Consider the following 14,839-nt stretch of genomic DNA (forward strand, 5'->3'; position numbering starts at 1 on the left):
CCGACTCTGCTCCGATGGAAGCTTCTGTCGCGGTGGACACACCGCACGCACGGCAGTGAGTTCCTTGTAGATGAAGGGTTAGTAAGCCGCTCCGAATGATCACATATTAGCACTGAACATAAGACGAGAGCGCCTGTCTGCTATTGACTATCCATTCTGTTCCTCCCGACCCGAATACCTTCCCAGCTACCCTCCCACCACCACAATGGTCCAGAACAAAGCCCTCATATTTGCCGACTACCCAGAAGGCTGGCCAGAGGCTGGCAAGCACCTCACGATTGAGGACCGCGGATTCGACCTCGAGCAACAGCCTCCGTCAGGCGGTATCACTGTTAAGGTCCACTATGTCTCCTTTGACCCATACCAGCGTGGTCGCATGCGAAGACCAGAGATCAAGAGTTATATACCATCATTCGAGAAGGGCACACCGGTCACGAACTCAGGCATTGTGTCAGTAATCAAGAGCGACAACGACAAGTTCAAGCCTGGACAAGTGCTATACGCTCCTTTCGCGTACACAGAAGAGTACAGCGCGATAGACAAGGATAGCGCGAACAGCTTCCATGTCCTTGACAACCCATACAACCTTGACCCAAAGCTCTTTGTCGGTGCTCTGGGCATGCCGGGGCTCACAGCTTACTCCTCCTTCTACGAAATTGGTCAACCAAAGAAGGGCGAGACGATCTTCATCTCATCAGCATCGGGAGCTGTAGGTCAAATCGTCGGTCAACTCGCCAAGCACGAAGGTCTGAAGGTCATCGGCTCAGTTGGTGACGACAAGAAACTCGAATTCATCACCTCCGAGCTCAACTTTGACGGAGGTTTCAACTACAAGAAGGAGAAGCCTGATGTCGCACTCCAGCGTCTCGCACCGAACGGCATCGACATCTACTACGAAAACGTTGGTGGCGAGCAACTCGAGGCCGCAATTACGCACATGAACACATGGGGACGAATCGTCGCCTGCGGTATGATCAGCCAGTACAACCTCAAGCCAGAGGAGGCATACGGCGTCAAGAACTTGATCCATGTCGTTGCGAAGAGAATCACGATGCGGGGATTCATCGTCATGGACGAGAACATGGGACCAAAGTATGCTCAGGATCACCAGAAGAACGTGCAGAAGTGGATTCACGATGGTACATTCAAGGCCAAGATGCACGTCACCGAGGGCATCGACAACGCTGCAGAGGGATTGCTCGGCATGCTGGAAGGAAAGAATTTTGGCAAGGCTGTTTTGGAAGTCTCGAAGATCGAGCAATAAGTTCTGCTACTTACAGTAGCGTTCTGCGGAGATGACTAGCCTAATGCGTTCCCTTGACGATGTTGAGATGTACAGCATAGCATCGAAGTTGCGAAGATACTAGTATTGTCAAATCCCAGAAATACCAAGAGATTTGACGATGATTGGTTCAGCAGTAAGTGCTGCTTTGACTCATGTTCATGGCGACTTTTCCGAGATCCGTCTTCAACAACTGCCGATTTGACTCTTACAGCTCTACGGATAAGCTTCATCTATGGCACAAGCTCAGCGATGATCTCAAATGCCTGAGCTCCTACAAGGCGGACCGGAAGGGCTCAACGTCATAGTTCGCGAAAACGTGTAAAATCGTGATATATCCCAAGCGATCATCGCGATTGGCAAACGCTCGACTTTAAGCGTCGAACGACATAAGCCTATATCCCATTGCTGTTCCCACTCAACCAGCATCCTCTAGACGACAATCATGTCTCAACCCAATAATCACCCCAACCACAACCCTCCTCTCAAAATCCTCATAATCGGAGCAGGCCTAGGCGGACTCGCCTGCTCCATCTCTCTCCTTCGCCACCATCCCAAAAACATCCAAATCACAATTCTCGAAAAATCCTCTGTCCTCTCTGAAATCGGCGCAGGAATCCAATTACCCCCCAACGCGACCAAAGTCATGTCGGATTTCTGTCTCCTCCCCAAACTCTTCGCTGCAGGGATGGTGAGCAGAAAGAATTATAAGATTCTTCGGTGGCAGGACGGATCGGAGATTGCGAAAAGTTATGGAGAAGAATGGAACGTGAGGATGTTTGGGAATGATGGACATGTTATGCATAGGGCTGATTATCAGAGGGTGTTGGTTGAGGAGACGAGACGACTAGGGACGAAGATTGAGTTGGGGTGTGAGGTTGTTGATGTGAAATGTGACTATCCACCGGAAGTTGTGTTGAGTGATGGGAGGAGAATGGGGGCGGATGTTGTAGTTGGTGCTGATGGGTTGAGGAGTCAGGTTAGGAGTGCGGTGTTGGGCTATGTGAAGGAGCCGGAGGAGAGTGGCGATTTGGCGTATAGGATTACGATTCCGAGGGAGAATTTGGTGAATGATCCGGATCATTTTATAAGGGACATTGTTGGGAAGGGGGTGACTGCGATATGGTGAGTGAACTAATAATGGGAAGGAGGGGGGTTAGGCAGGCCATATGGGTTTCCATCGAGAGCATTGGCCTGATTGAGTTCCTTATGGATCATAGTGCTGATTTCTCGTAGGTGGGGACCAAACCGGCATGCGGTGCTCTATTCAATACGGAATCACGAAATGGCGAACCTAGTACTGATATGTCCCGATGACCTTCCATATGAGGTGTCGAGGCACGATGGGGACGTGGAGCAGATGCATAAGCTCTTCGAGGGGTGGGATCCGAGATTAAAAGCTCTGCTAAACAAAGTTGATCACGCTCTCAAGTGGAAGATCTGGGGTATGGAAGAACTGGATACTTGGGTGAATGGTAGCACAGCATTGCTAGGAGATGCCTGCCATCCCATGGTTGGTGCTTCTGAATTGCTCTGGATACTAACGCAGCTGATTTAAATACAGGTACCATACGCGGCCATGGGTGCAGCGATGGCAGTCGAGGATGGCGCCGTCCTAGGTAGACTGATCGTGTCGTTCGCTCAGTCCGGTCACGATCGGAATTCGCTCCCAGAATTGATGCAGTTGTACCAAGATGTCCGGAAACAGAGAACAGCTGCAGTCGTGGGCACCGCGAATGAAAATCGAACCTTGTATCATATGGAGGACGGACCGCAGCAGGAGGAGCGAGATCGAGCCTTCGACGAGCTGGACAGGACTGACGAGAACGCAAGATTCCCGTGGAAATTTGGCGATCTGAAACACTGCAAGAAGCTATTTGGGTTCGATGCATTGAGCAGTGCCGATGAAGCATGGGCGCGTAGCAGATTTTCGCAGACCGTAAACGGCATATCATAGCGACGATGGCCATGCGTTAAGCCAATCGTGAGCCTTCTCATGGCAGCTTCTTCTCGGGCACTGGACTCCAAGCCCAGGCGATCAGTTCAAGATGTTGATCAGAGACGTCCTTGTCGTCAGTCCACAGCTCACTGAGCTTCCAGTCGTCTTGACTGTTCTCTTTGCCGCTCGGTACCAGCTTATCCAGTTGCTGATATCGCTTTCTCTCCCAGTCTGCCTCCATCGGCTTCATGTCATCGACAAGCACATGTCCCAGCTTCTTGCCCTTGGCCAACTCTGCATATACCTTCGCAAATTGCTTTGCGAGATCACCGACTTTCTTGCTTTTCTGGATACGCTCCTGGTACTTCTCTACCGTCTTCTTTGTAAGAAGCGGTTTGAAGCCACCAGCTCTCATCGCGTCTTTCCCTGCCGGATATGTTGTGTCCAGCCACTCTCTGAAGACTTCCATCGCCGCTCGCATATCAGCCGTGCTGGCACTGCCTTCGACTGCTTTCTTCATAGCAGGGTGGTGCTTGGCGCGATTATACATGGTATTCACGGTTGCCCATTGGTAGATGAGCGATCGTTCCTTGATGAGATCTAATGTACGCTCCGCAGCCTCCTTATCTTTGAAACCTGTGCCATGTATGGTGGTCGACGGATTGTCGTCGGTGTAGAGATGGCTGTCCTTGGTGTTCTTGGGTTTGATAGGATCCTTTCGGGCTGTCTTCTCTCGTGTCTTGGCTGGTGCTTTCGGCATATTGGCGGATGTTGCTGTGAGTTGGGCTAGATCTGATCTGTGAGCACGCGTGAAGAAAGTGTGCCTCCTACCCAACATATGCTATTGCTTAGTCAAGATGCCATTGTCAGGAGGAACGAAACGGCTCAATCTTGTGTTCTTTGTTGATCCATGACGTCTGCTAGTTCTACAACGTCCGTGTGCGGTCTGAGCCCAAGCGTGAGACTGAGGCCAGTGAGGGCTCCTGCACCAGTGTACCCCAAGCATACGTAGAAGGATGGCGAAGACGTCGGTATACCAACGGAGGTGGGATCACGCGTCCCGGATGCCGAGCGCGCTTGGCTGCAAGGAGCGTGGGAGCAGACGAAGGTGGGAGGAAGTTTTCCTCACCACAGCCATCCACTGGTCGGGATAACGTACCTGCGTACCATGGGGTCACCGTTATCATCCACAGTTAGACCGAAGTAGGGAAAAATTGGTATGTATGCCTCTGGACGTCCTGCAACGTTGTGCTTTTCTTGGTATATATATATCCACGATGGAGTCTTGGAGCAGGACTTTCTATTGTTTCACGGGTCTGCTTGTGTTCGTAACGACTGTCACATTTCTGCTGATTCCGCAAAACTATCAGGAACAGTCGATTGGCTATCACACATCAGGTCACACGACCTTCACAGCACCAAAGCAGAATGTCTGGGCAGAATTATCTGAGGATGAAGCGAAAGATGTGTATGGATTTGCCTACCAGAAATTGCCGCATCTACAGCTGGTGAAACATCCAAAGAGTGCCTACGAGAACTCTATATACACCGTCGAAGCTCTAAAGCCGAACAAGACTGATGCCATTCCATACCTCTATGAGGATGCCGTGACTCCCGAGCGATGGGCCAAAATGGTCCTCGCGCAGAACATCGATGGCGAGCCTTATCTCGTCTACTATGCCGTCGGCCCTCTGCCCATCACAAAGAGCTCACAAATCTTGCCTCTGGAATACACTTTCAATTCGGGACGCAACAGTGTCAGAAGCCCGATTCGAGACTATGTCGGCATCATTCAGTTCGGGAATGGGCTGGGCAAGAGCATCTCAGACATCACTGAAGATCTGCTCGGGGCATCAGTCACGACAGAAGATGATCCAAAGGGCCTGCTCTGTCTTCCGAGACCCTCTAGACAGAGCACTGATGGGCTTGTTATTTGGTTTCAATTCTTCAGACCAGGATGGGGCTCTGGTGGACGGACTCTACTACCACAAGGCGTTTATGTGAAAGTAGATGCGTCCAGTCCAAATCAAACAGACTGGAAAGTTGGTGCAATCTTCTACAACGGCGTGATTTATAATGAAATCGAGCATTTGCGAGCTGCCATTACACAGCCAAACTTCAAGCGCGCGCCTGCCAATTTCGATGGCAAATGGACAGAAACTGAAGACTTCGACTCAGCTCCTTTAGGACGAGACTTGCCACCACCAGTGAGTGTCCAGCCGTATGGTTCACGATATCGACTGGATCGAAAAGAGAAGTTTGTGTCTTGGTTCGGATTCGAGTTCTACATCACTACAGCTCAGGCGACTGGGATCTCGTTGTTCGACATTCGGTTCAAAGGAGACCGTGTGATCTATGAGCTGGGTCTGCAAGAGGCCATGGCTCATTACGCTGGGGACGATCCGATGGCAGGCGGGCAAGAATTTCTGGACACATTCTTCGGGATGGGCAAGAATATGTTCGAGCTTTTACCAGGCTATGATTGTCCAGCTTATGCAGACTACCTTGTGAGTTCATTTCCACACGAATGCACTGACTTTACTGACTTTTACCAGGATACGCAATACCATATGGCTCATGACGTCCATGAGCTTCCGAACAGCATTTGCATTTTCGAGTTCACAGCCGATTCTTTACTTTCGAGACATACTGCACAGTACTCTGTCACTGCCTCCAGGAACACGTATTTGGTCGTGCGGAGCACCTCTACGGTTGGCAACTACGACTATGCCATTGACTACATCTTCTACATGGACGGCACAGTCGAAGTCAAGGTCCGAGCTAGTGGATTCATCTTCGCTGCGTTCTATCGTGCGAATAAGACGAATGTGGACTCCGAAGACGAATACGGTCACCGCATTCACGATGCCCTCTCATCAAGTGTTCACGACCATGTCATCAACTTTAAGGCAGATTTGGATGTCGCTGGTCCTGCCAATGACATGGTTCGTCTCGCTCTCGAGCCGATCACAAAGTCATACAGCTGGGATTTACCAGAGGTCAAGACACGCAACACGATGCATCTGGTCGAATATGTCGTTGACGAAGAAGTTGGTCTCGACTGGCCAAAGAATGCTGGAGAGTTTTACCTCGTCTACAACAGTGAAGAGAAGAATGCCTGGGGCGAGCGAAAGGGTTACCGCATCACATCTGGCACTGGAATGGGAACGACGCCGCATCTGACCATTCTGAACTCTACTCAGCTTGGCGATAGCGCAAGATGGGCCGAGCACGACGTTTGGGTGCTCAGGCAGAAGGACACAGAGCCAAGATCAGCCGATCCTCTGAACTACCTCGAGCCCATCGAGCCCATTATCAACTTCAACAAAATGGCCGACCATGAGAGTCTCAAACGTGGCGACGACTACAGTGGCGATCTTGTCCTGTACTTCAACCTTGGAGCCCACCACATTCCTCACAGTGGAGACGTGCCAAACACTTTGATGCACACCAGCGCAAGCAGCGTCATGTTCGTACCACACAATTTCCACGATCGTGATCCGAGTCGCGAGAGTGTTCAAGGCGTTAGATTGCAGCTCAAGGGTGAGAATAGCGGTGGGTTTGCTGGTCAGCTGGTAGTCGAGCCGCACACAGATCTTCGCGCTCGCATGGATCTCCGATCGACGAAGAAAGAGCCGCATGCCAAGTACTTTGGAAGGACGTACGAGCGAGAGATGAAAGTACCTCTAGAAGCCTTTGAGCCTGAGCTGAAGAACTACAAGACCACTGCCCATCAAGTCACTCATTTGACGTTCAACAATAGCGCTGCTGGTGTTTGGGTCGAGGGATAGAGTCAAGCTGTGGTGAATTATACGACAGGATACGATACAATGATTACTGATGACATCTAGACGTACATGGGAGGGGGCATGGCGATTGGAATGATAGACCTGAGATGAGCTTTTGATTTATATAGACAATCGTGCTGATGGTAGATACCAGGTAGATATTAGATTGCTACGAGACGACCTTGCTTGATATTTGAATAGAAAGGACCGGAAATCCTCTACAAGAAGCTCAGGCACCACTATTTTCATTCTTTTGTGAAGGTCGCCGTCGAAGAAGCAAAAAGAATGCCGCCTCCCTGATTCGAACAGGGGTTTCTTCAGATTGTATGCCACAATGAAACGTGCTAACCACTGCACTAAGGCGGCTGATTCTGGTGATGAAGAGACGGCGATAATGAATGAGTTATCAAGACTCATCTCTTGCGATGTGTCCTGCCGAAGTGATGCGTCACATGCAAACGGCGTCCCGACAGAAGAACGGCAAGTTGCACCTTCCCGCACACCGCTAGGCACTTCAATCCAGGCATATTCCATCTCGTAAATCATATTGCCATGCTAACATATGACCCTCACAAGTGCGGCACCTTCGCACTCGCCAATCCAAGATTGACAATACTCATCAGTCCCTCTCCCAGAATGAGTCCACTAGCAAGCACAATCATAGGAGTTTCCTCCCTCTTCTTCCAAACAGTCCAATACCAAGCCATCAACCCACCAACCGTCCTCGCGAGGGTAAAGGACGGCGTGTTATACATACCCACCGCCACTGCAATTCCTCCAGGAATATAAGGCACCCATTTCGCCTTCTTACTCTGTCCATAAATTCTCACAGCAGTAAGCACAGCCCAAATAGCAGCGGCGGCAGCCGCGAATTCCGCAGTCTTGGGAGGGAGACCTTGACCTGTGACGAGCCGAGCTGTGAAGACCCATACGAAGGCTGTGGGGACTTGGAAGAGACCGCCTGGAATTTGGTAGACGTTTGTGTACAGTCTGTAGACACAGGCGGATACGATAGCTCCTACGCCCGAGCCGATGAGCTGGCCCCAGAATTGTGCTTTGGGGCTTGCGCCGAGTAAGTGACCGCATTTGAGGTCTTGGAGTAAGTCTCCGGCTTGTAGAGCGCCGGCTTCGCTTATGCCTCCGGCGATGAGGTTGATGGTCACGGCATTCTTGCTGCCGGCGGGTACGACTGCGGCGAAAACGAGCTGAGTGAGCTTGCTGATTCCAGAGACAGGGTTCAGGTCGGTTTCTCCTAGGGCACGAACGGCCATTATACTGAGTACGAGTGCTAGTAGAAGTGCCAGAACAGTCAAATTGATGCTTATAATCCCCGCAAATGTGTATTGGGTCGCGAAGATGCACAAACCTAATGTCAGGACCAGACCTATCAGGGTTGTCTTTACGCCGATTTGATGTTCCGGCGGTGCATCATATTCCTGCTCTTCGAATGCTTCCCGCGATTTGGTCCCGACTGGATCGTCTTCTAGATTCACAGGACTGTAGCCGCGCATGGTCGGATGAGCGAGGTCACGAAGACAACGCTGAAGACCTTTCTCACGCAAGCCTTTGATGAGGTCGGGCCCATAGGCACGAGAATACCATATAGTGGGGCGAAGGACGAGCCAGCCGAGCGACACTATCGCATCTGCAAGCATGATAGCCAAGCTCACCCACACGATCCAGCCTTTCGATCCAGTGTTCCAATCATCTACAGGGCCAGACGCCCAGCCTTTGTATTTGGCAAGAGGCGACAGCACTGCCCAACCTAACAGGGCACCAAGCAGCATATGTATTGTCGTCGCGGGTCCCATTATGATGCCTTGTCCAACGTATGCAGGACTGGGATTCAGGTTCCACACCCACTTCCTAGACATGGGTAGACCAAGCAATGGAATCGAGTGTAGCTGGGGAATGAAATAGGAGATGAGTGTCTACTCACCGTAATCAGCGAGTGCTTGACTTATCCGGAAGAGAGCATCGCTGAAAGAGATGAGACATCCGACTTACATATGCCCCTGATATGCCAAAGGATGTGGTCAAGAGCCGAATTTGCTTGATCCAATCCTTCTTCAACTTAGTGCTGTCGCGCCGTCGAAGTGGCTCACCGTCCTCATCATATTGTCCAGATGTAGAAGCGGCATTGCCCATGAGGGCTGCACTCTCTCCATCATCTCCACCAGTCGTTCTCTTTGATCTTTTTCTCTGACGAAGAGCATGCTGCTCGATGTCGCCTTCCGCACCAGTCTTCTCTCCGCCGTGCAAAACCCCTATCATTAGGGCAGTCGCTGTACCTGAGGGAAACTTGAGTTTCTCGCGTATAATGACCTCTTTGCGGAGTGGTACAGCAAAGACGACTCCGAAGAAGCAGAGTCCAAGAGCCCACAGGATCAGCTTCTCCAGAGGCAGACGGATGCCCGTCATCTCTCTCGGTGGGTCTGGCACAGTCAACGCGAACTGCTCTTCTTGCGGAGTCTCGGATGGCTTGAGCAAGAATTCTAGCGCAGGCACAACGCCGACAAAACCGCAACCCAGCGGCATCGTTCCGACCGAGCCGGCTACAGTCTGGACCAACACATTCTCTACTTCGCTAAAGCCTTGGCCAAGTCCCATACGCTCAAAGGCGCCTCCAAGCGATCGCGACAATGTTCGCAGGCCCTTGAAGTATGCGAAGCCAATGAGTGCGCTCGGCATGGCCATACCAGATATCCAACCCGTCTGTAGGCCAAAGTATGTGTTGGAGAAAGCAATCAGGATGCCGATAATTGAACCAACAAGCAGAGACCGTATTGTAAACTGCGGCTGCTCGCTCATCTTCTCGAGGAACTCTGGGTCTGGCTCGTGGCCGATGGGCTCTTGAGCAATGCTGCGACTCGTTTCGTAGTGGAGCGCCTGGTGCTCGTCGTGGTCCAGCATTCTGTCCGCCTCTGTGGTCTCGCCAAGAGACCGTCCCCTATCAGGCGCCATCGTATAATCCTCCTCTTCCTCCTTTCTCAAGCAACGCAGCGAGAGATGCTGGTGAGACAAGAAGGAGGCATCACGAGGCAAGATGTTTTGGCCGTGAGCTTCGCTTCGCTTCGGTAAGCAGGTCTGCGCCGTAACTGTGGAGCCGCTAGAATAAAGCTTATCACCCTCGCCTATTCTATCAACCTTGAGATTTTGTTGCAGCACCACTACGACTCGACGACCAACCACAATTGGTGCTTCGATCCGCCTGGCATGCCAGACCTTCCTCATGGCTGGCGCATGCGGAACAGAGATGGTGAGATAGTCGGTCCGCCCATCGAAGAAGACGGCCAATACTTCTCTGGTGACGAAAGTGGAGATGACGATGGGAATCGCTCTGTCGACATAAACGGCCTCGACATCAAGCCCGATTCAGAAGGCTGGGATGATGTGGAAGAGGACACGGAAGATGTGAGCATTAAGTGCTTGCTCTGCGCGGAGACATTCCCGGGTGCGAAGGTCATGATCGAGCACTGCAGGAAGGCACACGATTTCGATTTTGTGCAGATCCAGACTGAGCACAGTAAGTAAAGCAGAATTTGCAGTCCTACAGGCGAATGTAGGTGGAAATTCCATTACTGACACTGTACAGATCTAGACTTCTACTCTAGCATCAAACTGGTCAACTACATTCGTTCAGAAGTGCTAGGCGGCAGGCAGAAGCCTGATGTGTCCAATGCATCTTCTTGGGCCGATGACAAGTATCTACAACCTGCTCTGGAGGACGATGCTCTGCTATTCACCCTAGACGACATAGATGAAAGACCAGTGCCAGAAGCTGATGCTACGGAGGAAGGAGCCGCACAGCAATAGGCCAGACAGCATCATGACGATAACACTCTCAACCCCAAAGACAAAGCGGCACTCAATCAGGACACGTCTGGCTCACTGGAAACTCCGGACCCTGCGCCATATGCTCATACGCATACTGATAGTATCCAGCATTCGGGCTAGCAGCTCCTTAGTACATTCCATCATGCGACTTCTCTGGCACGGCTGGAGCTCCCGCCATAGCTACCTGCCCTCGCTTCGCCTTCTGCAACTGCTTCCACAAGATTCCACATCCGACTAGCACGACTACAAGCAGAACTCCCAAAGGCACAGCACTTCCGGCAGCAATTGCAGTGATATTGCTAGAAGCTGTGGCTGTCATTGTGACAACCGTTGCTACATGCGTTGTGTTATTCCAGGTCTCTGGAAGCCGAGCACCGGTCGCGCGATCGTAAATGACAGTCTCAACAGAAAGTTGAAAAGGATCGGTGAAATCCTCAGTCGAAGTCGTCCAAGAATTCGAGGTCACGTTGTAGGCAGTCCTGCAGCAGAAGTTTCCATGAGGCTCAGCATCACAGGCTAAGTAGATCAATATCGGCACATTCGGAGCAACTGCGAAATCACAAGTCAGCATTCAATCAAGTGCACATATGTGGAAGAAAAATCTTATCAAACTCGCCATCTTTGCACTACTGCGGACGCGCTTAACTGTCAATCGTCTTGTCCATACACGCTCCTCTGATAATCCGATTCGGAGCTGGAGGTGCCTATTCTCCGATTGCTTTATCTGGAGCTAGAATCAATCCACTTGAACTGCTACTGTTGAAATTCTCCTTTGCGTTGGTTATATCAGAACTCGTCAAGTGGAGAAATTGCTCAAAGAACTTCGCCCTCTCGAACGACGCCCGTCACAGCAGCGAGGGTCCTCTAAGGAATGCACCCGCCAACTCCCACAAACACGACCAGCAATTCCACTCACTTCCCTCAGTGCCACCTCGATATAAACATTAGAATGTGTGCAAGTGATACTTCCAATCCAGGCCCCAGCCACAGCAATAAGGTCATGTTCAGACTTGGTTGCCGTGAAGTCGAAGCGTCCCTGGCTGCCCGGGTGGTCATTGTGAGGATAATGAGGATCCTGGTTGACGCTATCTAAGGAGACATCGCCTGTCCTGTGGTTCTGGTCGTCAAGGAAGAATATGAGATTACCTTTGGTATCGTCTTCCGTATATCTATATGTGGCTGAGACGCCCACGCTGTATTTTGTTCCAGGTGTGAGGTTGGTGATATGCTGAGTGACTGGTGCGGTTGGCAGGGAACCTGAGGTGGTCATGTCGCCTCTGTGTTCATAGCTGGATGGGTTGGCATTCTGGTCTGCTATTCCAATTTTTTCCTTCCTGCGTATCGTGGGATTGTGTGAATGAATCTCGTATTCGCCAGCAGGGAAGAACGCCGCCGTTTATGTGGCAAGCATTGCAGCTCTGGCAGCTTGGACACGCTACAAGCAGCCACAACGTGTAGTTGCAAGCTGAACACGATCCAGGTCCCGCGGGCTTACCAATGTCCAAGGTTTATGTGTACGGGCATGCAACTGCGACACTGAAGTACCAATTATAGTACAGCAGACATCGAGTGAATGTTGCCTCAAGTCATTGCAACTGTATCCAGGACTTAGGGCGCAAGGCCTTCGAAGCAGACGACTTCATACCATGGTGCTGAGCATAGCTTCTCTGGCGCAGAATGTCCAAACTAGTGGACGCTGGAAGCCATTGCCTCGAAGTCCAAGAACACAAAAAAGTGAGAATCCGCAGTCGAGGGATACGTTCATCAAAAGCGATGTCCGTGCACGCCAAGCAACTCAGCCAGATGCGAGGTTCCTCCCCTCCTTCATTGCCTGGTCGACATCAAACACAACTTGAGAGGTCTTAAGGGCCTTGTTCTGGGCATTGCTCAGCTTCAATCATCTGGATTTGACAGTGGGGGTTGGCCTCTCAACCTCATATTCACGAAAGTGGCACAGGCTAGGTCCAACTTCCAGAAAGTTCTCAATGTCTCGCCAGATCGCGTACATAATCCTGACAATCATCATCGCCATTGTTGCGATACTACTCGCTTCACAGTCCATGTTGATTGACAGCCTTCTCATGCACCGCTTCGTGCCTTCGACCGCGCGAGCATACCTCCAGAACGCAAAACAAGCGAGACGCGCATTTACGCCTTACCCATCAAGTTCGGCCACGTTTAGAACGGCGGCGATAAATATGGCTTCCTCAAAGCTCGAAGACGCCGCAAAGCGTGCCTCGGACATCACTATCGACCCTGAAGATCCCACGAAAGACAGCAATGCCCAGCCACTACCTCTCCCGCCTCCACCAACAGAAGACGAAGCACGAAAGCTGGATATATCAAGCGGCGAAGCGAGCGTGAAAATGGATCATCTTGGTCCGCTGGTAGTCAATAAGGATGGCACATTGTCAAGGATAGGCAATTGGGAGCAGATGACGGAGCTTGAAAAGAAGAATACGTTGAGGATATTGGGCAAGCGGAATCAGCTACGGACTGAGGCATTAAAGGCTGGAGAGGGCGAGCAAGGGGCGGAAGGGAGCTGAGAACCTACCCTTACACTGGACTGTCGCGAATGACATCATGTATCAACAGCATGTTGCCCTCCGCAGGTGACAATGCAAGAAACAATTCTTAAAGACTGGAGTTCATTGCTAGGAACGCAATGCGTCGTGTTCACTTCAGGCATTACTACTACTACTGTGGGATTGATCTCAAGGATGCACGTCACTTCGGCACGACCTCTCGCGTCGCGAATATACCAAATATCACGGCCAGCATCGCCAGTGTGTTTCACCTGCAGAAAGGTCGGTCCTCTGCTAGCAGCACTCATGACCTCTCCAAGCGTCTTGAAGCATGCTAACGAAGAGATAGAGACCATCTTGCCGACCTTGGCATAAAATCCAGCACACCCACAGTACCCACTCTCAGGACCATCAAGCTCGGCACTATCTTTTGCACCGTCGAAGCTTGAACATTATCTTATCCATCTCGGATCAGCTGTCGTATTGTTCTCCAACATCAATAGAAGTGATGCAGCCACTCTCGGAGTGCGCCAGCATGTCGAGCACTGTGTCGATCAAGGCCTACATTTCTCAGCGCAGCCACTTCCTTTAGTCGCCAGGAAGCACATCCATCTGCGGGACCTATTCGTCATGACCCACGCTATGCAAAGCATTAGTTCTCCAATGGTATGGCGACTTTGCGATGGTGGAACCTACTGCTTTACATTTCCTCACTCTCTTCTGTATTCTAAACAAGATCTGCACTTTCCTGTCATTTCTCATACACCATGAGGTCTCTCGATCTTGGAACACTTCTTTGTGCCGTTGCATACTTAGCTTTTGGTTCTGCTAACAATGTACCGACCGCGAAGACAGAAGGCGTGACGTATCATGGCCTCCACAGGAACCAGATCGAAGCTTTCTTGGGGATTCAATACGCTGAAAATACTGGCGGTGAGAACAGATTCAGATCTCCAATCCCTTACAAGCACTCGAATGGATCCATTGTTAAAGCTGCGAAGCCTGGATCAGCATGTCCTCAGGACGAAGGGTTGACGCTAATACCACTATACCTGGGTAACTACACAGACATCTCCGAGGACTGTCTTCGTTTGAATGTCTTCAGACCAAATGGTACTAATGAAGGCGACAGGTTGTCGGTCATGGTGTACATCCATGGCGGATCGTTCTATGGTGCATCGAAGGATGATCCGAATTCGCAACCAGCTGGACTCATTCTCAATTCTGTGGCGAATGGGCATCCTGTCATCCAAGTCCAGCTGAATTCTAGACTCGGTGTGTTTGGATTTGCAAAGTCAGAGGCTCTGAGAAAGAATGCTTTGACCAAGTTGCAGCCAGCAGGAACTTTGATTCGATATTGTTGATCTGAAGCTCAATATTCAAGCTTTCGTGAGACTTTCTGATCGGATCCATAAAGAACAACTAGAAAGAGTTCATGACGACCTGCTTAAAAGCTGATTAGCAGTTC

At 50.9% G+C, this 14,839-nt stretch overlaps 9 protein-coding genes and 1 non-coding gene across 10 annotated transcripts; 6 read left to right on the forward strand and 4 right to left on the reverse strand.

Annotated features, from left to right (window-relative positions):
• Positions 1 to 180: 180 nt before the first annotated feature.
• MYCFIDRAFT_211228 (uncharacterized protein) lies at positions 181 to 1,406 on the forward strand. Its single transcript, XM_007928188.1, has one exon. The coding sequence runs from the start codon at positions 206 to 208 to the stop codon at positions 1,262 to 1,264; it is 1,059 nt and encodes a 352-aa protein (XP_007926379.1). The 5' UTR covers positions 181 to 205; the 3' UTR covers positions 1,265 to 1,406.
• A 321-nt stretch (positions 1,407 to 1,727) lies between these two features.
• On the forward strand, positions 1,728 to 3,239 carry MYCFIDRAFT_35872 (uncharacterized protein; the record flags this gene model as incomplete). The annotated part of the gene is made up of 3 exons (XM_007927532.1): positions 1,728 to 2,407; positions 2,519 to 2,795; positions 2,847 to 3,239. The coding sequence occupies 3 exons, from the start codon at positions 1,728 to 1,730 to the stop codon at positions 3,237 to 3,239; spliced, it is 1,350 nt and encodes a 449-aa protein (XP_007925723.1).
• Positions 3,240 to 3,276: 37 nt separating this feature from the next.
• On the reverse strand, positions 3,277 to 3,981 carry MYCFIDRAFT_80604 (uncharacterized protein; the record flags this gene model as incomplete). The annotated part of the gene is made up of 1 exon (XM_007927814.1): positions 3,277 to 3,981. The coding sequence occupies one exon, from the start codon at positions 3,979 to 3,981 to the stop codon at positions 3,277 to 3,279; it is 705 nt and encodes a 234-aa protein (XP_007926005.1).
• A 106-nt stretch (positions 3,982 to 4,087) lies between these two features.
• On the reverse strand, positions 4,088 to 4,408 carry MYCFIDRAFT_174528 (uncharacterized protein; the record flags this gene model as incomplete). The annotated part of the gene is made up of 3 exons (XM_007928189.1): positions 4,088 to 4,105; positions 4,137 to 4,345; positions 4,381 to 4,408. The coding sequence occupies 3 exons, from the start codon at positions 4,406 to 4,408 to the stop codon at positions 4,088 to 4,090; spliced, it is 255 nt and encodes an 84-aa protein (XP_007926380.1).
• Positions 4,409 to 4,498: 90 nt separating this feature from the next.
• MYCFIDRAFT_135854 (uncharacterized protein) lies at positions 4,499 to 7,012 on the forward strand (the record flags this gene model as incomplete). Its single annotated transcript, XM_007928190.1, has 2 exons — positions 4,499 to 5,728; positions 5,777 to 7,012. 2 exons carry the CDS (start codon positions 4,499 to 4,501, stop codon positions 7,010 to 7,012), a joined length of 2,466 nt encoding a protein of 821 aa, XP_007926381.1.
• A 107-nt stretch (positions 7,013 to 7,119) lies between these two features.
• On the reverse strand, positions 7,120 to 10,012 carry MYCFIDRAFT_215173 (uncharacterized protein). Its single transcript, XM_007928191.1, has 2 exons — positions 9,017 to 10,012; positions 7,120 to 8,913 (listed from the first exon to the last, which is right to left on the reverse strand). The coding sequence occupies exons 1-2, from the start codon at positions 9,971 to 9,973 to the stop codon at positions 7,579 to 7,581; spliced, it is 2,292 nt and encodes a 763-aa protein (XP_007926382.1). The 5' UTR covers positions 9,974 to 10,012; the 3' UTR covers positions 7,120 to 7,578.
• Positions 7,296 to 7,375, reverse strand: MYCFIDRAFT_t43. The gene has a single exon. It is a non-coding gene; the product is annotated as a tRNA-His (tRNA).
• Positions 10,013 to 10,381: 369 nt separating the features above from the next.
• On the forward strand, positions 10,382 to 10,750 carry MYCFIDRAFT_9100 (arginine N-methyltransferase; the record flags this gene model as incomplete). Its single annotated transcript, XM_007927511.1, has 2 exons — positions 10,382 to 10,535; positions 10,605 to 10,750. Coding segments are annotated over 2 exons (300 nt in total), but the record flags the coding sequence as incomplete, so codon positions are not given.
• A 2,151-nt stretch (positions 10,751 to 12,901) lies between these two features.
• On the forward strand, positions 12,902 to 13,482 carry MYCFIDRAFT_153721 (uncharacterized protein). Its single transcript, XM_007928192.1, has one exon. It carries the CDS (start codon positions 12,907 to 12,909, stop codon positions 13,390 to 13,392), a length of 486 nt encoding a protein of 161 aa, XP_007926383.1. The 5' UTR covers positions 12,902 to 12,906; the 3' UTR covers positions 13,393 to 13,482.
• Positions 13,483 to 14,138: 656 nt separating this feature from the next.
• On the forward strand, positions 14,139 to 14,735 carry MYCFIDRAFT_80609 (uncharacterized protein; the record flags this gene model as incomplete). The annotated part of the gene is made up of 1 exon (XM_007927815.1): positions 14,139 to 14,735. The coding sequence occupies one exon, from the start codon at positions 14,139 to 14,141 to the stop codon at positions 14,733 to 14,735; it is 597 nt and encodes a 198-aa protein (XP_007926006.1).
• Positions 14,736 to 14,839: the final 104 nt, after the last annotated feature.

This window comes from Pseudocercospora fijiensis, assembly GCF_000340215.1.
Source record: "Pseudocercospora fijiensis CIRAD86 unplaced genomic scaffold MYCFIscaffold_4, whole genome shotgun sequence".
Lineage (NCBI taxonomy): Eukaryota > Fungi > Ascomycota > Dothideomycetes > Mycosphaerellales > Mycosphaerellaceae > Pseudocercospora > Pseudocercospora fijiensis.

Coding starts and splice junctions, on each gene's coding strand:
- MYCFIDRAFT_153721 (XM_007928192.1), top strand. CDS start 12,907: ATGTTGATTGACAGCCTTCTCATGCACCGCTTCGTGCCTTCGACCGCG.
- MYCFIDRAFT_211228 (XM_007928188.1), top strand. CDS start 206: ATGGTCCAGAACAAAGCCCTCATATTTGCCGACTACCCAGAAGGCTGG.
- MYCFIDRAFT_215173 (XM_007928191.1), bottom strand. CDS start 9,973: ATGGCGCCTGATAGGGGACGGTCTCTTGGCGAGACCACAGAGGCGGAC. Junction 8,914..9,016: donor TTGGCATATCAGGGGCATAT/GTAAGTCGGATG, acceptor TTCATTCCCCAG/CTACACTCGATTCCATTGCT.